This window comes from Macaca fascicularis, chromosome 20 (assembly GCF_037993035.2).
Source record: "Macaca fascicularis isolate 582-1 chromosome 20, T2T-MFA8v1.1".
Classification (NCBI taxonomy): Eukaryota; Metazoa; Chordata; class Mammalia; order Primates; family Cercopithecidae; genus Macaca; species Macaca fascicularis.
This window is the reverse complement of record NC_088394.1, coordinates 68,930,510-68,953,578: the sequence shown is the minus strand read 5'-3', so window position 1 is coordinate 68,953,578 and position 23,069 is coordinate 68,930,510. Positions and strand designations below refer to the sequence as shown.

Below are 23,069 nucleotides of genomic sequence, written 5' to 3'. Positions count from 1 at the left end.
ACACACACATATAGGCAGGGACTCTTGTTATGAAGGTATAGTGGCGAGATGTCGTTCCTAGCTAAAGCCAGGAAGAACATGTGGGGTGAAGGTGTCTCCAAGTGTCCTATCAGGAAAACTGCTCAGGAAATAGAAAATGGCCCAGCACAGAGAACCATGGACTCCCCAACAGGGCTGCTCTTCTGATGATCAAAGTATTTTGGACCTTGACTTCATACCCTGTTTTGTTTTGTTTCAGGGTAATTGATGGCTAAAAGTTGAGCAGGTAAAAGCATACACACAAAATATTAAGAGACCAATACACAGTGATACCTTTAGAACAGGTTTTGGGGTCACATACCCTGTGTCGGGTTCTCTCCTAAGCATATTCCTGGGGTTGGCTAGCTTGATCCTCATACCAGCCCTGTGGGAAAGGTACTACTATTGTCTTCTCTTTATAGAAACAGTGGCACAGATCAGCAAAGCAACTTACCTAAAGTAACACAGCAAGTCAGTGGTAGAGTAAGAATGCAACCAGAGGTAGTTCGATCCCATGTCTCGTGTTCACAGTGGCTGTACTTTTCAGTGCAGGGGCTGAATAAATAGTAGAGAGTGTTCATTCACCTCAGATATTTATTGAACATCTGCTATGATCTAGGCCCCAGGCTAGATGCTAGGGACACAGTAGTGAAGGCGACAATCTCTGGCTGCTGGAAGCTTAAAGACTGAGAAGAGGAAACCAGAAACGCAGTGTGATGATACTAGTGGGTCCAAAGAAAGCCCAGGAAGAGACCCCTCACCTAGATTTGGAGTAGGACTGAAGTCTGGACAAGGTGATGAATAAACAGAGACCTGGAAGTAATGTAGGATTTGGTCGGGAGAAGGGGTAAAAGCAAAGAAAACCATCTCAGGCAGTGATACGGTTTGGCTATGTTGCCACCCAAATCTCATCTTGAATTGTGGTTCCTGTAATCCCCATGTGTCGTGGGAGGGACCCAGCGGGAGGGAACTGAATCATGGGAGCGGTCACCCTCATGCTGTTCTCATGATAGGGAGTTCTCACAAGATCTGATGTTTTATAAGGGGCTTTTTCCCCTTTTGCTCAGCACTTCTCCTTGATTCTGCCATGTGAAGAAGGACAGGTTTGCTTCCCCTTCCGCCATGATCGTAAGTTTCCTGAGGCCTCCCCAGCCACGATAAACTGTGAGTCAATTAAACCTCTTTCCATTATAAATTACCCAGTCTCTCAGGTATGTCTTTACTAGCAGCGTGAGAACAGACTAATACAAGCAGGAAAAAAAAAATAGCATCAACAGTGGCACCAAGGCCAGAGGTGGCCTGGCTCATGTCAGGCAACTGCAAGCTGCTCAACCCAGAGGAAGCTCAGAGGGAGAAGCAAGAAATAAAACTCAAAGGGTAGCCAGGACCAGCTCATGAAGGGCCCTGCAGGCCTGCTGGGTCTTTGGACTTTACTCTTTCCCCAGCCTGCAGCGTGGCTCCTTTTCCCCTTCCAGGCTTGGCTCAAATGTCACCTCTCTCGTTGAAACCTGATTAGGCTGCAGTCTTCCACCACCCCCTACACTCTACAACCTCCCCCATCATATTTTTCTCCATAGGACGTTGACCATGTGAGACAGGTTTTGGCGGCTCCGCCAGTAGAAGCCCACAAGGGATTGCTGACTCATGTATTGCTCTTCCTGCCTACATCCACTGAACCCACACACCTAGGGGTACCTGCCCCTTTCAGGGCTCCTCCTCACCGAGTACCCCTCTCCTCCTCAGAACAGTCAAGTCTCAGGGGCCAAACAAGCTGTGGAGGGCTGAATAATCCCCACCAAAGCTGTGTCCTAATCCCGGGGCGTGGTGAATATGTGATCTCACATGGCAAAAGGGAATTAAGGTTGCTAATAAGATGACTGTAAAATAGGGGGTTATCCTGGCTTGTTTGGGTGGGCCAATGTAATCACAGGGGCCCTTCTGTGTGAGGGAAGGAGGCAGAATTGTCAGGGTCAGAGTGACACGATGGAAGAAACCCTCCACTGGCCATAACAGGCTTTGAAGATGGAAGAGGTGGTGTCTAGAAGCTGGGAAAGGCAGGGAAGGAGACTCTGCCCTGGAGCCTCGGGAAGGAACACAGCCCTGCCAAGACCTTGATTTCAGCCAAGTGAGATCCAGTTTGGACTTCTGACCTCCGGATCAGAAGATGCTGCCTCGACTTCTGGGTGTATGTTCTGTGGCTGCCCCAGGGCTCACAGGAACTCAGGTACTTCCACGTTTGGAAGTCCTTAGACAAGGTGCCTACCAGGTACGCTCTTTCCTGCTTAGCGAGCGTGAATCCTCTGAACTGTATGCCAAGGAGCAGCTGTGCTGAGCTGACCTGCACATACCAATCCCACAGTGGGGCAGATGGGGGCTCCAGAGACTGCCCAGAGGCCTGGCTCAGTGTGCTCCGTCCTCCCCACATCTGTCCTTAGTTTCCACTCAGAGACCACAGTGGGCTGTGGGAAAATGGCCAGACATCTCTTTTCGGATCTCAAGTCCCCCATCTGTAGAATGGGGAGCTTGGTACAGATAGCGTCAAAGTGTCCTTCAGAATCTTACTTCCTAGGCCATGCACCGTGGCTCACACCTGTAATCCCAGCACTTTGGGAGTCCAAGGCAGTGGATCACCCGAGGTCAGGAGTTCGAGACCAGCCTGGCCAACATGGTGAAATCCTGTCTCTACTAAAAATACAAAAAATTAGCCGGGTGTGGTGTCTCGTCCCTGTAGTCCCAGCTACTCAGGAGGCTGAAACAGGAGGATCACTTGAGCCTGGGAGGCAGAGGCTGCAGTGAGCTGAGATCATGCCACTACACTCCAGCCTGGGCAATAGAGCGAGACTCTGTCTCAAAAAAAAAAAAAAAAAAAGAAAGAAAAGAAAGAAAGAAAAGAAAAAAAAAAAGAATCTTACTTCCTAACCCTTTGATGAAGAAGATAAACAAGTGGCAAACAAACACATAAAATATGATGAACATCATTAGCCACTAGGGAAATGCAAATTAAAACCACAATGAGATACCCCTGCACACCAGCCAGAGCCAAGTCTCATTTTAAAATGTCGTATTGCAGTATATAAAAGTAGAGTCCACTAAATTGTGATGGGTTACAGGGAGCCAAAGAAGAGAAAAGGTATCCTCTTAGAGCCTGAAGATAGAACATTGAAATAACATTAACAAGAGTTTAAAGAAATAACTACGATGAAATTCCCACAGCACCTCATGCAGTCCCATGAAATAAATTCTTGTTCCACTGGATCTTGGATCCGCATTCTCTGCTTTCATGAAGTCATCTGCTTGTGGATTAAAAAAGAGTCTTAGAAATCCTGACTCAGTCCACTGTTATAATCTGAGAGCTGCTTAAGTGATGTCAGTTCAGATGCCTGTGCTCACGAGTCTATAAAATGCAGACAATTGGAAGTATCTGGTCCAATCATTTACCACCGGCTCTAAAACTGTTCTTTGTCGTTGATGACACCAACTGCAGCCTGTAGTTTAGAGCAGAACCTTCAAGCAAGCATCAGAGAAAAACAAACACAACCTGTAGATGACAGAGACTTCACAGCTGTGGTTAGTTTATTACCATAACCAACAATGTCAGAATGGAGGAGAGTAAACTTCCCTCTTAGGTCGTATCCATCAGTAACCAAGGAGGCAAGCTCATGAAACCAGAGCAGATTTTACTAAAATGTAATACATTTCATAGTTTCTTTCCAAAATCAGGTATAATAAAACAACATCAGTAAAATTCACTTTCCAAATTTTGTCCTTCACCATGCCCTTTCAGATTCTAAAACAAACTGACAATTAGGACAGGAATGCTGTGAGGTTGAAACAATTTTCATAATAATGCCAAAATGTTACTTATGTTACCATGCAATGGGCCCATCACTGCTATTTTCAAACGAATTCTTTTAAACTGCTTCACAACAGTCTGGATCTGTGTTTTTCCTGAGGGTGAAGTTCTGGGCAGCGAGGGCATTGACAAATCGCCAGGGACTTCCCATAAAACACACATATTCTAAAATATTTAATAATTCATTAATAACATTTTGTCTATATAACTTTAACCTGGGGAAGGCTGAGCATCTCTTCCAATCTGACAATTCTTCTCATGTAAATCTTATAATAGGAACACAATCAAACAAACCTAGCGTCTTTCTTTTTATAAGGTGGAAGAACAAATCTCTGCAATTTTCCAAGGCTCCTCTGGGAAATTATTGTAGGTGTAAAAGATCTCCCAAAAATTCCTTTTCATTTTTTTTCCCTGTCTAATTTCGCAGGGTAACATCTAAAGAGTTGTCAGAGATTTAGATGCTTGATTAACACATGCTCATGGGTGGCTGAGAAACAATCTTTGGCGACTCAATTAAGTGATAAGAAAGCATTTAAAAATAAACAGACCCAAGAGTATTGAAGAGACATACATCCCCATAAAAACTCGCACACAAATGTTCCTAGCATCACTCATGATAGCCAAAAGTGGGAGCAATCCAAATGCTTATCACCTGATGACTGGAGAAACACAATGTGGTATACCCATACAATGGAGTGTCAATCAGCCCTAAGCGGAACAAAGCCCTGATACATGCTCCAACATGGATGGACCTTGAAAGCATTACGCTAAGTGAAAGAAGCCAGACATAAAAGGCCACGTATTGTACAATTCCATTTCTACGAAATGGCCAGAATGGGAAAATCCATAGAAACAGAAAGTAGATCAGGGACTGTCAAGGGGTTAGGGGTAGCGAGAGAGTAACAGGAAGCGTGTGCTAAAGAGCATGGGCTTTCCTTCTGTAATGTTCTAGAAGTAAATGGTGGTGGTGTTTGCAAAGCCTAGCAATATACTAAAAACCATTGACCTGTACTCTTTAAAAAGGCAAACAAGATCTCAATTTCTTAAAAAGCCTATGCACACATGAATTGCAAAATAAATAAGTAAAATAAAGAAAGAAGCATACATACAGCTTGTTCATGAGTGAGGACTTTTTGTTGTGCCCTATTCTAGGGCATTACAAATTAAACATAAAACACTATCAAGTATTCTGGTATGACACAGAATCTTTGCTATCCAGAACAACCTTTCCTGTTCTAGGCAGTGGTATCCATCAGCAACCAAGGAGGCAAACTCATGAAACTAGGGCAGATTTTACTAAAATGTAATACATTTCATAGTTTCTTTCCAGAATCAGGTATTATAAAACAACATGAATAAAATTCACTTTCCAAATTTTGTCCTTCACGGTGCCCTTTCACATTCTAAAACAAACTGACACTTAACTAGCACATGAATTCTACAAGGTCAAAACAATTTTCATAATAATGCCAAAATGTTACTTACATTAACGTGCAATGAGTCCATCACTGCTATTTTCAGACAAATTCTTTTAAGTGTCTTCTTTCCATTTCTAATGCAGTAAACATCAATAGCATTAGCCCACATAAACAGAAGCTCTTTGGGAAATCTCAGTAAGTTTTAAGACCGTAGAAAGGAAGGTCATACCTTAAAACGTAGCATTGATTGAGAAAGGAAGGAGGAGAAGAAATGGCAGGATGATACCATCTATGTGAATTAAAAGTGCCTACACACAAAACAGCCACAGTGCTTTGTTAGAGCATTTTTCTAAAGGCACCCAAGACAAAGCAGAATGATGCCTGCAGTGGGAGAGGGAGGCCTAGGAGTGAGAAATCTCATTCAAAGGCAATAAAACAAGAGGGGGACCTCACAGAGACCCCCTGATCATGGCCTACCATGCACTGTGGAGTGTGCTTAACTCACCCTCTGCACCAGAGGCTTCCGCCATCCCTCCCACAGAACAACAGCCCCCTGATCGTCCGCCCTGCTGCAGCTGCAGTTCCCCAGGACAGAGCTGTAAGAAGTGTGGCAAGCACCAACCCCACAAAGTGGCACAGAACAAGAAGGGCAAGGATGCTGTGTATGCGCGGGGAACGTGGCATCATGACAGGAAGCAGAGCGGCAATCTTGGGCTGAGTACTCAGGAGGCTGAGGCATGAGAATTGCTTAAGCCCAGCAGGTGGAGGTTACAGTGAGCCGAGATCGCGCCAATGCACTCCAGCCTGGGTGGCAGAGTGAGACTCCACCTCAATAAATAAAAAATATAAATAAATAAATATAAAAAGTCCATCACTGCCTCTGAGATTTGACATGCCACCTTTATCGTATACTAAATTCCCATTTGTACTTAGGTCTATTCTGTACTTTCTTTCCTATTCCATTGGTCTGTCTGCCTGTTCATGTGGCCAATGCCACACTGTTCTAATTACAGAGGCTTTATAGTTTGTTTTAATAGCCCATAGGGCTAGGCCCCCACTTTGTGTCAGTTTTTCCCTGGCTATTCCAGCATGTTTATTTTCCATAGAAACTTTAGTATCAACTTACCAACTCCATGAAACAAAGCTTGTTAGTATTTTTATAAGAATGGCATTCAATTTATAAATCAACTTGGAGGGAATGGGCATCTTGATCATGAGTTGTGATAGCCAAAAACAAGGGATGTCTTCCCACTCCACACGCTTTTGCGCCTTCCAGAAGTGTTGTAAAATTTTCCTTTTATAGATTTTGCACATTTAAGTTTATCTCTATTTAATCTTCTTTGTTGCTATTATACATGGGCTTTTCTTAAGTCCTCTAACCTAAGTATTGTTTGTGTATATCAACGCCATTGATTTCTGTAAGCTGATTTTCCAGAAAAAGGCTAAAACTACAAAGGAGATGGTGCCAAGGCTTGAGCGCTGAGCCCAGCTGCAGATCTAAGACAATGCTGGCTATGAGGACATGCCAGCATCTTGAACTGGGAGGAGATAAGAAGAGAAAAGGCCAAGTGATTCAGTTCTAAATTTATCTTTTGTTTTATTATGAAGACAATAAAATCTTGAGGTTATGTTCACTTCAAAGAAAAGAAATGTATGATGAATTAATTACACTGTAAATAAATCCTTTTTTGTGGGTGAGTAGCAGGCATTCCTCAGTTATCCCAGTGGGAACCAGGGGAATATAACGGGCCTGAAATCTGGCAGCTCTGGAAGCCGCTCCTACTTCATAGCAGAGTGTCTTGAGAATAAGTGGACCCACTCCATACCAGGTGGTGAGGAGAGAGGGCTCAGCCAGGCCAGGAGAGATCCTCCAGCTCTAAGTGGCCGCAAGTCAGTGATCAGTGACAATCAGTAATCAGCCACTGCCTTCCCGTGCTAGGCACCTTCTGTCCACTCTATAATATAACCTCCCTTCAGCAGCCCATGAAATAGATTCAGGTATGATCACCATTTTATGGGAACAGAGAGGTTAAGATACTTGTCGAAGGTCTCACAGCCAAGCATGGCAGACCTGGGGATGAATAGATCACTCCAGCAACTGCGCACAGTTGTTTCCAGGACTAACCCCATCATTTCATAGAGAAGAAACAAGCCCAGAGAGGGAAGAGACATTCTCAAAGTCACACAGCCAGTCCAGGTCTCCTACGCAGCGCCCTTTGCATCCACGGTCATATCTTGGGGTGTAAGATGCAATGCAAGGCTTCCCCCTGGAGGAAGGGCCGGAAATTGCAGACAGCCCTACCAGAGGCCCTGGGCAGCTTCACTCTGCGTGGTGGTGGATTTAGTGACCTGCCCCAGGAGGTTCTCCTTTCTTCTTCTTTTTTATTTACTTTATTTTATTATTTTATTTTATCGCCCAGGCTAGAGTGCAGTGGCACCATCTCGGCTCACTGCAACCTCCGCCTCCTGGGTTCAAGTGATTCTCCCGCCTCGGCCTCCTGAGTAGCTGGGATTACAGGCACGTGCCACCACATCCAGCTAATTCCTCTGTACTTTTAGTAGAGACGGGTTTCACCATGTGGGCCAGACTGATCTCGAACTCCTGACCTCAGGTGAGCTGCCCGCCTCGGCCTCCCAAAGTGCTGGGATTACAGGTATGAGCCACCGCGCCCAGCCTTTATTTTTTGAAACAGGGTCTCTGTCACTCAAGCACGAGTGCAGTGGCATGATCTTAGCTCACTGCTGCCTCAAACTCCTGGGCACAAGTGATCCTCCTGCCTCAGCCTCCCAAGTAGCTGGGATGACACGTGCATCGTGCATGACACCACACCCAGCTAATCTTTTTTTTTTTTTTTTTTTTGTAGAGATGGGGGTTTCACTTTGTTGCCCAGGCTGGTCTCAAACTCCTGGGCTCAAGCAATCCTCCTGCCTTGGTCTCCCAAAGTGCTGGGACTACAGGCGTGAGCCACTGCATTGCGCTCCTCTCTTACTAGCGCCCCACTGTGGAATCTTCAGGACCCTGTTGGTGAAGTCATATCAGGGGCCCTGTATACACAAGGGAATTTTTCCTCTCACTGCATAACTGAAATTATTGACTGTCTCAAGACCTATAGATTCAAGTTCCAGGAAGTCCCTAACAAAAAAGAAGAAAGAAAGGGTCGAGTGCCATGGCTCATGCCTGTAATCTCAGCACTTTGAGACCCCCTGTCTCTACAAAAAAAAAAAAAAAAATTGTTTTTAACTACCCAGGTGTGGTGGTGTGCACCTGTAGTTCCAACTACTCCAGAGACTGAGGCAGGAGGATTGCTTGAGGCCAAGAGTTCAAGGCTGAGGACTGCTTGAGGCCAGGATTTCAAGACTGAGGATTGCTTAAGGCCAGGAGTTGAAGCCTGCCGTGAACAGTGATTACCCTGCTGCACTCCAGCCTGGGTGACAGAGCTTGAGAGCCTGTCTCTCAAACCAAAAAAAAAAAAAAAAAAAAAAAAAAAAAAAAACCACCTAGAGAGAGATGGCTTTCCATGTCAGAGACACTGGGATGGATACAGTAGAGACAAAACCTGAGTGGATGGCACTGTCTATCCTCACAAAAGTTATGACTTCTTGGATGTCTCAGATGCACAATCTGGTGAGCAGAGAGCTGGGATAGGCCAGGGAAAGGACCAAATGCCAGCCAAAGACAGGCACAAGGGCCACCTCTAATCCCAGCACTTTGGGAGGCCAAGGTGGGAAGACCACTTGAGGTCAGGACTTTGAGACCAGCGTGGCCAATGTGGTGAAACCCCATCTCTACTAAAAATACAAAAATTAGCCGGGGGTGGTAGCACATGCCTGTAATCCCAGCTCCTCAGGAGGCTGAGGCACAAGAACCACTTGAACCCGGGAGGCGGAGGTTGTAGTGAGCTGAGATCATGCCACTGCACTCCATCCTGGACAACAAAGCAAGACTCTGTCTAAAAACAAACACACAAATGTCAGCCAAAGAAGTGAGGGGTCTCCTCACAGTTGGGATCATCTCTGAGCTGAGTGTGAAAGGTGAACGGTTTCAGGCATAAAGAAGACAGTAAGAAATGCCTGGGGAGACAGAGAAGGCATGGCCGGTGCCTTTCTCACTGGTCTTTGGTGCTGCTGCCTCCCCTCCACTCCTCCCTCCCTGCGCACCAAAGTCCTGGGGCTGCTCCAATGGCCGACTCCTTCCAATCTTCCACTGCTTCCCCCCTCCCCGTTGATCATGCCAGCCTCATCTCACAGCCACCCCTGCCCCTGGCATTGTCCATGTCTCCTGTTCTCACCACACACCCAGCCTCACACACCCACCCCTAACACTGAACGCTCAGATCTCTGCTTCCTACATAGAACTGTCTACAATCTCGACATTTCACAAATCAATACGCAAAACCTTCTTCCTGCATACATGCTGCAAGGGATTCAGAAAACTCCATACCAGCCTCTGCCCCTATGAAAGAGAAGTCAGCTCAGGGAAAGAGGAAAGGCACAAAGAAGTAGCAGAGAAAGAACATTCCCTGCTAGTTCTAGGCCACTGTGGCAAGGGGAACCCAGAAGGAAGGGTTTTGTGGACCACGAATGCTGGAGTAGAACTGGGTAAGTGGGAGGATGGCAGGAAGGTTTGCACGGGTCCGTGGAAGTGCATGGCCTGTTTCATCCAGGTGGGAGAGTATGGGCTGGCCTTGTCCTTGCAGGGCCCTGTGGAATATTTCCCCAAAGGCTGGGGGAAGCCACTCAAGGTTAGGAGCACTGACATCTTGAAAAATGTGTTTAAAGGGATTGCTAGAACTAACTACATTCCTTCCCTCTATAGCTTCTCTGGCTGAGCAGCTTTTCAGAGCACCTGGGAACCACCCCTACTGGGGATGCTGCCTGTCCATCCGCTCCCCAGGGCAGTGTGTGTATGACCCCAAGATGAACAGGAGGGGAGCCCCAAATTCAAGGCTGGCTGGTGGCAGAGAGAACCACACCCAGGACACAGACTCCGGGCAGTGCTTTCCTCCCTTCACACTCTCCCTCCTGCGCTGAACCTGGAATGGAGACACCAGCAGAGGGCAACTTGAGGGTGGGATCCAGAGCCCCCCTTTCCCCATACCTCTGGGCACGTGGAATGTGGCCCGCCCAGTGGTGGCTCAGATCCTGTCTGTGGATTGCAGAGGTCCCACCCTAATGGAGAAGATAGGACTGACACACAGAGAACAACTGAGAACCCCCTCAAACCCTGGGATGTGCTAGTCACCACGTGCCCTAGGAGATCAGAGAAGGAAGAATCAGAGTGACCACTGTGCAAGAAATCACCCGAAACCAGTTCCCAAAGGAGCACCGAAACCCGAACAGAAGAGCAGGTGTGTGCGTTGGGGGTTGGGGGTAGAAGAGACTAGTCCTATCAGGTATTGAAATATATGATTGGTTATCTGGTGAAAACAAGCAAAAATGTCACAAGGGCTTAGAGAATGAGTAAGCCGGCAAGTTCAACGTCGTCATCTTACCCAGGATGGTTTTTGGGCAATGGGATGGGGTAAAGACTCCCTGAGCCAGTAATTTCCCTGAAAGAGTGAGGAGGGAATCTTGAGATGGGGAGAGTTCCCTCCACCCACCTATCCACTCGCCCATCCCTCCCCGCACCCTTTATTCCTGTCATCTTTTCATGTGACAATAAATTGGAGAGCCCTGCTCTGAGGGAGCAGTGCGACTCTGCTGCCCTTCAAAATGAGAGGCCCCTATGTGTAACCAGGAAGCAAGAGTATTTGAAAAATAAGAGAGAAAAAGAAAAGCGCGGGATGCAAAAAAAAAAAAAAAAAAAAAAAAAAAGAATCGGCAAGTCCAAGGCAACCATAACTTCTTCCCTCCATTTGCCGACTGAATTCACGTCCAAGAATCTTCTGGAACCTTCCCTCCCTGCTTCCACCTCGCCCCACCCCGACTTCAGGGCCTGGGCTTGGAGATTTCACACCCCATACCCCTTCTCCGCCCTCCTGCCCGTCTGCCATGCCCTCCTGCTCCCCAGGGCCCTACCCACCCCTTGCTCCGGGGTCGCCCCTGACGCCAACCGCGGCTGACGTCGCACGCTCCAGCCTCAGTCCACCCTGGGACCCTGCATTTGGCAGCCACGCGAGCCCCTCTCCAGCCCAATCAAGCGGCCGTCGCCCTGGAGACTGAAGACCCCTACTGGGGTCACCCCTTGCAGCCTCCTCTCCCATGCTCGCCAGTCCTCACCACCCCCGCCGCTTGCACCAGACCCAGGCGCTCGTCCTCCGCTTCCCCTGCACCCCGGCCTGGTCACACCTCGGAGCTTGTCCCCACCTGGCCGTGCCCAGAGTCTGCCCGCCGGGTATCCCATACACACCGCTGGGCCTCACTGCCTCTCGGTGAGCTGTGGTGTCTCGGGTCCTAGTCCCCACGAAGCTGCGACCGGCAGGCAGCTTTCTTCCCTGCGCGGGGCTCGTTCCCTGAGCCCAGGCCGCTCCGTGGCTGCAAGAGCTACCTTCCCACCCACGTGTCCCCAGGTGTGCGCACAAGCCCAGGGTGAGACCAGGGGCTGCTCCCTGCAGAGGCCGACCTTGCAGGGGCGACTCTGTGAGTGCAAGGGGCTGCAGGCGTTTTATTATAGAAGGTAGAAACGTTATGCAGGTAAAGGCCGCCCTCTTAGCGCAGTGGGCAGCGCGTCAGTCTCATAATCTGAAGGTCCTGAGTTCGAGCCTCAGAGAGGGCAGCTGTTTTGCTGTGTACGATGGCAGCAAAGATGCTTAGAAGCAGCTAGAAGGTTCTAGAAGCAAAGCACTTTGGACCACGGGAAAAGAGTAGGTGTGCCAGTCAGGTACCAGAGGGTAAGGATGAGTCACCACCCGAGAGCCAGGTGTACAGAAGCAGGGTACTGAGCTACAGGGCGGTGTAAATATATTGTTATGTAAACTCGCAAATGAGTCAATCTCGCTCATAACAAAAGAAACTCAGATCACAGCCACAGGAACGGCTATTGTCCCCTCTCCCAGGAATTAAAATTCACAAATGGGGCCAGGTGCATTGGCTCACATCTGTAATCCCAACACTTTGGAAAGCCAAGATGGGAGAACAGCTTAAGCCCAGGAATTTAGAGACCAGCCTGGGCAACATAATGGGACCCTGTTTCTACAAAAAATAAAAATGAAAAAAATTTAAAAAATAGCCAGACGTGGTGGCAAGTACCTCTAGTCCCAGCACCTCTGAGGTGGGAGGATCCCTTAGGTCAAAGCGGCAGTGAGCTATCATCACACCACTGCAATCCAGCCGGGGTTTAAAGACAAAACAAAACAAAACCCTCCACAAATGAGAAAACACACACTGTTGGCGTGAATGTAGGCAAATGGACACCAAGCGTTGCTGAAAGCTAAATTGAGTCAATTCCTCTGGCAACATCTGTGAAAATCACAGTCTCCTAGACCGCTTCCAATCTCTTTTTCCCCCGACCTTCCTCGGCTAGGAGAAAGGCCTTGTCTCCACCCTCGCTGCAGACCCAGCTTCCAAGAGCCAGGAAGACCCAGGCAGTCAGCGCCCAGCCTCAAGAGATCCAGGAGAGGGGGATGGGGGGTGGGTTAAATGACAAGCTCTGATTCTATCTCTAGCTGAATCCTTCTGTATGTTTCATTACAATACCTTCTAATTATTTTGTAGTTTATTCTCTATTAGTTATTTAGAAGTATATTAATTAATTTCCAAAATAGAAAAATTCTAGTTACGTTTTTATTATTTATATCTTAATTGCATTGTGGTCAAATAATATATTCTGTAAAACTTAAATCCTTTGAAATTTATGGCTCAGGTATATGGTCGTTTGTAAATGCTGTGTGTGTGGGAGGGGTGGGGGTGTATTCTGTAGTGGTTGTAGGCCTTGTTCTAAGTTTTCTAATCATGTTATTCAAAGCTTCTGTACCCTTATAAATTTTTTGTCTATTTGAACTGCTGGTCACTGTGAGATACAAATTTGTCTTAATTTGTTGATTTTTCTTTTTGTATTTTGAGGCTACAATAACAACTACATAAAAATAAAATAATTGTGCTTCCTGATGAATTGAACCTGAACTGAACACTTATGAAATGTTCACCTTTATCTCAAATATTTTTTGTTTTATATTGTCTAATATTAACATCAACTTTCTTCGATTTGTGCAAAGTATCTTCATTATGCTGTACTTTCTGTGCCCTTATGTTTTAATGTATCTTTCAAACACAGTTGTGATTTTTTAAAATTGTTATATGATCTCTACAGATTAATAGGAACATTTAAACCACTTACATTTAATGTAATTACTGCTATATTTGGATTTAAATCTATTATTTCAGTAAGCTTTTCCTTTTCAGGTTCTTCTTTGTTCCTTTTTTCCTTTTTCCTCTTTTTTTGGATTATTATTATATATTATTCCAATATTTTCCCTCTTTGCTTGGAAGCTGTACACTTGTTTAATATTCTTTTAGCAATTAACCTAGAGATTACAATGCTACTCCTTGATTTATCAACACTGCTATTAGGACTCTTATCTTATTTCCAGAAAGCATTTTAAAATTCTTGTATTCCCACTCCCAATTATTACCCTCCCAACTTGTATGTCTTTATTTTTAATTCTCTTGGGCATAGGAGTGGAATTACTGAATCATATGGTAACTCTATGTTAAGCATTTTGAAGAACTTCCAAACATTTTCAAAGTGACTGCAACATTTTCCAGTCCCACCAGCAATACATGAGGATTCCAATCTCTCCACATCCTTGTCAACACTTCTTACTGTCTTTTTTACTCTAGCCATCCTAACAGATGGCAAGTGATACCTCCTTTGGGTTTGTTTTCTTCCATGCAATAGTCCAAAGTGAACAGCTTATCTCGATGTCTGACTCATGCACAGAGGATACTTCTAGGATAGAAGCATCCTGTGTTTCTGCAATGCCCTGGGGCCTCCACATCATTTGCCTTGAGCTGGTAGAAGTGGAACAAGACCCTGGAGGGAACAGTCCTACTTCTTTAGGCCTAGCCCAAAGCTGACACATATTATTCACTCATGATCCACTGGCAAAAACTCAGTTCCTGACAACACCTACATGTTGCAAAGGATGGCAAACTTGGCCCTTGGCATTGCAGCTTCCTCCCAGGGAAAACTCTAAGCCATGAACTTCAGTGGGCAGCTGGCAGTCTCAGCTATACAAACACCAAGCCAAAAAGAGGACGCTGATGGAAGAAGACTAGAAAGCAGGCCTTATGGCTTTTTTTCCAGGAGCTGGGGCCTTTCCAGCCCAGTGAAGCCCAGATATACTACTACACTGTCACATTTTCAAACATGAGGAAACTGTCCTGAAACAGTGAGCTAGGTAGCTTTGATTAGCACCAAACACCAGAATTAGCATCAAGACTTTTAAAAAGTCAAATAAAGTGAAGTAGCATGAAGCAAGGAGCTTCTCCGTCATTGAAGTTAGGCACAAAAAGGGAACCTGTCCTCAGAACATGGCTAGACCAGCTCTAGGAGTTTTACCTGAGTCAAGAGTTGAGCATTGTTGGTCTATCTATCACAGTCTGAAAGTTGGTACGTAGTCTTACATTTCTTGAGCTTTAAGATTCCAAAAATTCCCCACTTAAAAAAAAAAAAAAAAAGTTTACAAACAAAATTAAGTCTGGTCTAAAATTCCTTCCCCACCCTGGAATTTGCTGAAGGCATAAGCAATCCATCACAATGAGTTTGTGACTTGAAAGAAAGGGACACATATCCAGGCCATTTTGCTTTCTGCTTTGCTATTTTATTCATTGCAAAGGGATCTCAAGTTTCCCACCAAAACCCAGAAATCAGTAGTAGAAAGATAACAAAGGAAAAAGCTCCAAGCCATCTGATTAAAGTCTGGGAGTGTGGGCTGAAAGCGGGGTATTGGAGGGGAGGAATGACCTGCCACCCAAGCTAAAGCAGAGGGGATGGCAGGTGTTAGAGGTGTCCAGCACCCTGATGCCATCCTCACAGCCACACCAGCCCAAAGACTGGGTCTTCACTGGCAGGACCATGCCATGCCACCTTTAATACAAGAGCTGGTAGACGATGGCACTGCTCTTGGAGCCCATGACCAGATACTGGTTGTCAGAGGATACATCACAGCACAGGATACCTGAAGACTCCTCTATCTAGATGGATGGAAGGGCCAAAAAAGGGATCACACTTGGGGCAAAGATTGGGCCAGACATGGAGGCTTCATTTAGGGCTGTTTCAAGGCTCAGTGTAGACCTAAGGCTCAGGTGGAGGACAGGGCCAGGTCTCAGGGCTCAAGGTGACTTGGGAGTTCATAGGATCTGAAGTCCTCTTTCCTCTACTCTGTAAAATGGCCCTGGGTGCCATCTCAGAGGTGTTTTCCAACACCCACTGGAATCCAACCAACTGGGACCTGGAGCTATAAGCTCTGAGTGCCTGGGTTCAGGCATCTCTCTGTGTTCAGTACCTGAAACAACTTTTGTAGAGAAGGTGCCTCCAAGCCACTGAGGCGCGTATCTATCGCGGTCACAAAATAGCTCCCTGGTGAAGGAACAAACAGATGAGAGGCCAGAGACCAATCCTGCATTCTAGTTCCAGCACTGTCCCCAACCAGACTAAGGGCAAGTCTTTCTCTGCCTCAGTTTCCCTATCTATGAAAATCAGACACACAACCCAAGCCATTCCCTTATCTGCCCCCACCCTCCCACCACACGCAGGATCATGGCTATCACAGAACAACAGAACCATCGGATTGGGTTCATGCCTCTTCATTCTGCCTGCGTCTTCGGGCTATCGTTCTGTGCAGGATCTCCCATTACGGAGGGAGCCAGAAAAGGAAAGGGGGGTGAATAGAGAAAGAAGAGACGACAGCAAGTTCACAATCGGACACCCAGAGGTGTCACCTGGCTTCTTACTCACCACAGGAGGCAAACTTGAGGCTGTGGTGGCGGGTGTATTTTTTCATGACAGCCTTAAACTGCTCATTCCGACGAGTGTGAAGGAATGCGATATCACTTGTTCTCAAGCCCGCCAATACCCATTCTTCTCCGGGGTCATGGGTAATGCTGAGGATCTGTTTGTGGAAGCAGGTTTGAGGTCAGCACTCAAAGTTGCCAACACCATGCTTTGTGCCCACCTCTCAAGCTCACACTCCCACCCCTGCCTCCATGCATGACTCCACTGCAGGTGGCATTCTGCCAGTGGTGGCCAGCCAGGCACCTCATTCTGTAAGTCGTGTTGGTGCAGCCTCTGGTAGTTCCTCAGGTCCCAGGAATACAGGGTGGTGTCTTCACCTCCTGTCCAGAATATATTGCCAGTGATGTCCACACATCGGGACCCGTATACAGGAACTTCGTGCTTCCTGGTGGGTGGAAAAACAACGCAGAGGGTCACTGAGTGGTTTGGGCCCCCGGGAAGTTTCAGGGTCAGGAAGCCCCTAGGACTACCCCAGATATATCCTCTACACTGACTCGCCCAGCCCTAATGCCAAGAGCCCTAATGCAAAGACAGGAAGAGTGAGCCTCACTGGCAAGCCCTCCCCCAGGTACACCCGAGTGGCTCTGGAGGGAGCTCATACCTGATCAAGATTTGGTTCTGCAAATCCCAAATCTCAACAAATCCATGGAAACAAGCCAAACAGATATGGGCATCAGAGGAGACAGCCAGAGAATAGCACGTGGGGCCCGTTGAGGTCAGCCGTGCCCTGACCTGGGGGGTGGGTGCCAGGTCCCAGAGAGTCACGGCCTGGGATGCACCCCCTGTGATCAGGCTCTGCTCATCAGGGAACAGCTTGCAGGTGACAACACAGTCCTGGGGATCCTGTAGGAAGGGTTCACACACTGGTATCCCCTCAGGGCACTGACCCTGGGTCTCAAATCAGAGGCCCTGTCAGAGTTCCCTGAGTCCTGCTTTGGACCCCCCTCACCTGCAAATCCAGCTGGGCCTGAGGGGCCTTGTCTCCCGCCTGCAGCGCACTCTCATCCCACACCCTGATGTAGCCGGAGCCACATGTGTACACGTGGTGGGTTGAGCCGCTGATGGCCACAGCGTAGACCCTCTTTCCATGGAGGAGTGTGCCAACCTTCCAGCAGCCGTGTGGGGCCCTCTTCTGCCTGACCACAACTTCATCTGGAATGGGGGGCTGGGCAAGGAGAGGGTGGGTAGCAGTGGCCTTGACCTGCTATCATTAATAGGACAGCCTACCCCTGTCTTCCAGCTAGATTCTTAACCACCCACCCATCCACCCATTCACCCACCCAACCCCTGGTTCCCAGGGTCACAGCTCTTAAAGAAATGACACTGTGAGCTGAACACCTACTTCGCAGGATGGGGGAACAGGGAACATAGCTCAAAAGCAGCAGAAGCCCAGGACACCCCCCTACCTATGGGAGAGAGAGTGGAAGTGCAGACACATGGTTTCTTGATTGGGGGTAGGTGGGAAAGGAAAGATCCTGAGTACAAAACAAAATGAGACACTTACAATTGCTCTGAGCAATGACAGGACTTCTTCACTGGGAGGGGAAGAAGAGTAAGGCTGGCCTGCAGGGAAAGAGCAATGCCCACCTGCTCACAGAGTCCCACGCTTCAGGGAGAAGGCCGCACTGTTGACACCAGGCCCCCGTTCCCAGTCCCCCATCTGGGGCCCAGCTTGGGCGACCACACGCACCACCATGACTGGTACTCACCAACCTCAGAACCCAGCAGGAAGCTACGACACACAGAGAGAGGGAGGGAGACAAAGCGTGAGCCACAGAGCTTCCTGCTGGGATCCCCTTTCCCCAGGCCAGTTGGCCATCCCCACCCAGCCGTGTTCAAGCAAGACCTGCTTGGGCTGGACTCTGCTGCTTCTCCTAGTTGTGCCTCAGGGAGCCCAGCGGCCTGGAGCTCAGATCTACCCAGGCCCTGGAGGTGCCACTGCTGCTGGGTCACTGCACTTGTCTCTTGATCAGCAGGGCTGTGCTGTATTGGGGGGCCCGGGGGCTGCCAGGGCACTCCATACAGACTGCCCAGTTGGTGCTGCACTTGTGGCTCACGCTGAGAGGAAACGCCAGAGCTTTCTGGTACATCCCTCCTCTCCTCTGGCTCACCATCAGCCCCGAGCATTCTGAACGGTGCCTCTTCCTTCTCGCCACTCACGTTCTTAGATCAGTGAGGTGCCTGGACCACCTGGTTCTAGGTCTTGAGAAAGAGACCCGCCAAACAGATCCCGGGTTCCCAATGTGTCCTGATCCCCTGTAAGGTGAAAAAAAAGGAGAGGCAGCTATGCACATGTACTCTGTAGGGTCTCTTTAGAAGGGGCAGAGAATGGCTCCTTTGATGAAAAGATTCACAAGACTGGTTGCCAACTAACTTTTTCTATTAGGTGTTGGCGGCAATGACGTTAAGGGTGAAACTGTCACACAGGCACTTTGAGATGTTAGTGCCAGGCATTGTGTTTTTCCTTTCATGCACATGGACTGCATTTCTGGTCATTTAAAAACCAAACTCACTGGCTGGGCACGGTGGCTCACGCCTGTAATCCCAGCTTTTTGGGAGGCCGAGGCAGGCAGATCACAAGGTCAGGAGTTTGAGACCAGCTTCGCCAACATTGTGAAACCCCATCTCTACTAAAAATACAAAAATTAGCCGGCCGGGTGGCACATGCCTATAATCCCAGCTACTTGGGAGGCTGAAGCAGGAGAATCATTTGAACCCAGTAGGCAGAGGTTGCACTGAGGTGAGATCGCACCACTGCACTCCAGCCTGGGCAACAAAGCAAGACTCTGTCTCAAAAAAATCAAACTCACCTTTTCATCGGGCTGTACATATTTCCAGTGAGGGCTCATGCCTAAGCTAAATAAAATATAAGGCAACAGGAAACTCCACACACACCATGTGTCTCTCACCTCCTAGAGGGGTTGGAGGAAACCCCAAGAGACCATGAGAATATAAGGTGTCCTACTTGGACGGGGCAAGGCTATCTAATGATGAAGTTGGCTTGGAGGTGATTACTATTTCCTACACTATGGGATAATTCTGAGAACTGGCTACAATCACTCAAGTAGAACACTCGGCATTGTGCAAGGCTAGCGGTAAACAATCAGTGGAAGGTAGTACACTTATTTGAGGCCTGTGTCAGGGACCAGAGCTTTGAAGATTTAAGCAGACCAAACACCCTCCCTTCAGGAAGGCTCCTGACCAACAGCCAGCCCTAGGAAGGCCCTGAAGACACCCAGGGTTCTAGGAACAGAGCATATCAGGAGCCTTAGGGATGGGACAAGACAATGGGCGGGGAAAGGATCTTCCACTGAGAACTACCAGTTTGACCGCCAGGCTCAATAGCTGCCTCTCAAACACCCATAAACTCTATGGCAAGTACGGGGCGGGGGTGGGGGGCGCAGGCTGCCTGCCCTTGGGAAGATGCAGGGGAGAGTTTTACTTCTCTGTGTGTTTGGCCCTGAATTAAATGCTTTACATAGCTGATCTCATTTTATGCTCACAACTATATGGGCCCCATTTTATAGATTTTTTAAAACTGGAGCTCAGAGAGCATTGGGTCCATGATCAAACTGCGAGAAAACAGAGAGAGGAGGTTCGAACCCTGTCCTGCATAGCTCTAAACCACCTCCTTTCCTACCTCCCTATTAGAAGGAAGGCAATATCCACCATTATTACCAATGCAGTGACCTTTAACCTAGTACTTCCACTTCGAAAAATGTACCCTAGAGGTGCACTTGGATATATGCAAAATAATAGATGTACCAGCTGGAGAGCAGCAGCATTGTTTCTGACAATGTTGGAACATTGTTTGTTTGTTATAACCTTTGCAGAGCCAAGATTGCACCACTGCATTCCAGCCAGGGATTTGGCAGATGACTGGCCAAAGCCCAAATGGCCATGGGAGGGTACTGGTGCAGTAAGTTAGAGTATAGTCATATGGTAGAATAGTATGCAGCTATTAAAAATAACAAGGACACGGCTGGGCACAGTAGCTCACGCCTGTAATCCCAGCACTTTGGGAGGCTGAGGCAGGCAGATCATGAGGTCAGGAGTTCAAGACCAGCCTGACCAATAAGGTGAAACTCCGTCTCTATTAAAACTACAAAAATATGCTGGTTGTGGTGCCACACACCTGTAATCCCAGCTACTCAGGAGGCTGAGGCAGAAGAATTGCTTGAACCCGGGAGGCGGAGGTTGCAGTGAGCCGAGATTGCGCCACTGCACTCCATCCTGGGTGGCAGGGTGAGACTCTGTCTCAAAATAAATAAAATAAAATAAAATAAAATAACAAGGACACATACATTGATATGGAATATTCCAAGGTGTATTAATAAGTGGGTGAAAACTGCAAGGTTCAGAAAAATGTGCCAAAGGTGCAACTTTTATGTAAAAGAAAAATGGAAATTAAATTCATCTTTGTACATAAGAAATGAGAAACAGTGGTTGCCTTTCAGAGATGGAAATTGGCAAATAGGAAAGAAGCATGGGAGGGAGATCTGTCACTGCGTAACTCAGTACCTTTTCTGCATTTCTGGATATTCAAACCTATGTTAAAAATGGTTGGATCTGCAGCCTTTCTCATCTTGCCCCAAATGTTGATCCTCCTGATTCTTAGTTGTTTAAACAATTTAACACACTCTGCCTGACTGGCATCAGGCTCCTCTAATTGGAGACACCAGGACTGAGTATAGAGCAGAGAAACTCCCAGCAGAGACCACCACTGCTCAGACCCCCTTTTGCAGGCTACATAAAGCTTAAAAGCAGTGAAGCTATTTAACCAGGGCTTCAGACTCCAAATTCGCCAGAATTTCACCCTAAGAATAAAACAAGGCTTTCTAGAAAGAGCAGGAAGAAGAGTCAATATCACCGATTCCCTTCTCTTCTCTCTCCCAGAGCTAGGAACACAGAGATCCCTACCCCCTTACCAGACAACTCTCTTTTCAAAGCCCCCAAAATGCTGGTGCTGGGGGCTCACCCAAACCCCCATGGCAGGAAACTCACCTCTGAAGGAAGAAGGTCAAACCCTAGACATGGGAAGTCAGCCAAGCTGAGACCCAGCCAGGCATAAGAATTCCCACCCCTCTCCCAGCCCCAGACCCTCCCTTCCACACCCAGGTGCTGCCCCTATCCCGCGGTGCTGCTGCTTTTAAACGCGGGCCTAATGGATCATCCACCCCTGGGTCAGAACCTCAGTCAGGTATCCTGGCCCTGAAAGGCTGTCAATCAATCACCAGGTGTGGTCACACAACCAACCCAGCTGAGCCAAGCTGCTGTTGGTGGTATCTCAAGTTAACCTGTGAGTCCTTGAATTGGGGGTAGTAAGACAGGGATCCACCAAGTATTTTCATGGCAGAAGGCAAGATAGAGGGAGGCATTTTTAGGGGGATACGTCTTTGGACTGGATTCAAACCACCCTACAAGAGCCAGTGTCTGTGCAAAGATGGGGAGTTGAGCTGAGCTGTTCGCCAGAGCCAAGAGTCAGATTCTCAGCTCCAGGTGAATCTCCTTTGCCTGAGAAGGCTAATCTTGGCCTGAAGGCAATAGTGGGTGATTGTGGGAGGGACATGGGGCCACTTTCCTCTTCCTCCCCTGATCTGGCCCCAACTTGCCTGGCTTTGGGCCTCCCATCTTTTACCAGTGTCCCTGAAAGCAAAGACTGAGGAACCCTCTCTTTTTCGTGGCTGTCTCAGCCAGTGGTTCTTACATTGCAGCACACATCAAATCCCCTGCAGGCCTTGTTAAGTGTGGTGGACCCATTCCCAGAAGTTCTGATTCAGGGCTGGGCACGGTGCCTCACACCTGTAATCCCCGCACTTTGGGAGGCTGAGGTGGGCAGATCACTTGAGGTCAGAACCAGTCCGTCCAACATGGTGAAACCCCGTCTATACTAAACATACAAAAATTAACTGGGTATGGTGGTGCACACCTGTAATCCCAGCACTTTGGGAAGCTGAGGCATGTGGATTACCTGAGGTCAGAAGTTTGAGACCAGCCTGGCCAACATGGTGAAACCCAGTCTCTATTAGAAATACAAAAATTAGCTGGGCATGATGGTGAGTGCCCGTAATTCCAGCTACTTGGGAGGCTGAGGCACAAGAATTACTTGAATCTGGGAGGTGGAGGCTGCAGTGAGCTGAGATTGCACCACTGCATTCCAGCCTGAGTGACAGAGTGAGACTCTGTCTCAAAAAAAAAAGAGAAAGAAAAAGAAAAGAAAGGGAGGGAGGGAGGAGAGAGAGAAGGAAAGGAAGAAAGAAAGAAGAAGGAAGGAAGGGAAGGGAAGGGAAGGAGAAGCAAGGAGAGGGGAGGGGAGGGGAGAAGAGGGGAGGGGAGGGGAAGGGAAGGGAAGGGAAGGGAGGGGAAGGGAAGGGAGGGAAGGGAAGGGATTTTGATTCAGTAGGCATGGGGTGGGGCCCGAGACTGTGTTTCTAACAAGTTCCCGATGCTGTTGGTGATGCTGCTGCTGCTGCCACCAGGCTGGGGACCCACATCTGAGAGGCACTGCGGGAACCCTTTAGTCTGACGGTCCCTTTCTGGAAGGAGAGGAAGGGGTGATGAAGCTGGACCCCTTTCCTCCTCCACTCCTTGTTTTTGCCTCCATTCCCTGATCACCCCTTTTCCCCCACTGAATCTACTCTCTCCTCTCCTCTGGCTTCTTTCTCATTCATTGGCTTCCTTCTTTTGAAGAAGTCCTGAGATGGCTGCTACTTACAGAGGAATCTTTTACTAACCCTGATCCCCAATTTCCAAAGCTCTCCATCTCTCTCTTCTCCCCTCCACCTCACTTACACACCCCTTATCCCCAGAACATCTGTGGCTGCCT

At 47.9% G+C, this 23,069-nt stretch overlaps 1 protein-coding gene and 1 non-coding gene across 2 annotated transcripts; one reads left to right on the top strand and one right to left on the bottom strand.

Annotated features, from left to right (window-relative positions):
- The first annotated feature begins 11,931 nt into the window (after positions 1-11,931).
- Positions 11,932-12,004, top strand: TRNAM-CAU (transfer RNA methionine (anticodon CAU)). The gene has a single exon. It is a non-coding gene; the product is annotated as a tRNA-Met (tRNA).
- Positions 12,005-15,028: 3,024 nt separating this feature from the next.
- On the bottom strand, positions 15,029-18,397 carry TLE7 (TLE family member 7). Its single transcript, XM_045382550.3, has 9 exons — positions 18,090-18,397; positions 17,953-17,975; positions 17,748-17,806; positions 17,193-17,408; positions 16,845-17,086; positions 16,487-16,628; positions 16,187-16,340; positions 15,735-15,808; positions 15,029-15,423 (listed from the first exon to the last, which is right to left on the bottom strand). The coding sequence occupies exons 1-9, from the start codon at positions 18,368-18,370 to the stop codon at positions 15,319-15,321; spliced, it is 1,296 nt and encodes a 431-aa protein (XP_045238485.2). The 5' UTR covers positions 18,371-18,397; the 3' UTR covers positions 15,029-15,318.
- Positions 18,398-23,069: the final 4,672 nt, after the last annotated feature.

Bases quoted from the DNA above. Each gene is read 5' to 3' on its own strand.
- TLE7 (XM_045382550.3), bottom strand. From the start codon at position 18,370: ATGCTCGGGGCTGATGGTGAGCCAGAGGAGAGGAGGGATGTACCAGAA. The intron at 17,087-17,192 runs GTGAGGGGGGTC...CCCTTCCTACAG, and splicing joins AGGCCCAGCTGGATTTGCAG to GATCCCCAGGACTGTGTTGT. The intron at 15,424-15,734 runs GTACTGAACACA...CCATCCATCTAG, and splicing joins CTCTACAAAAGTTGTTTCAG to ATAGAGGAGTCTTCAGGTAT.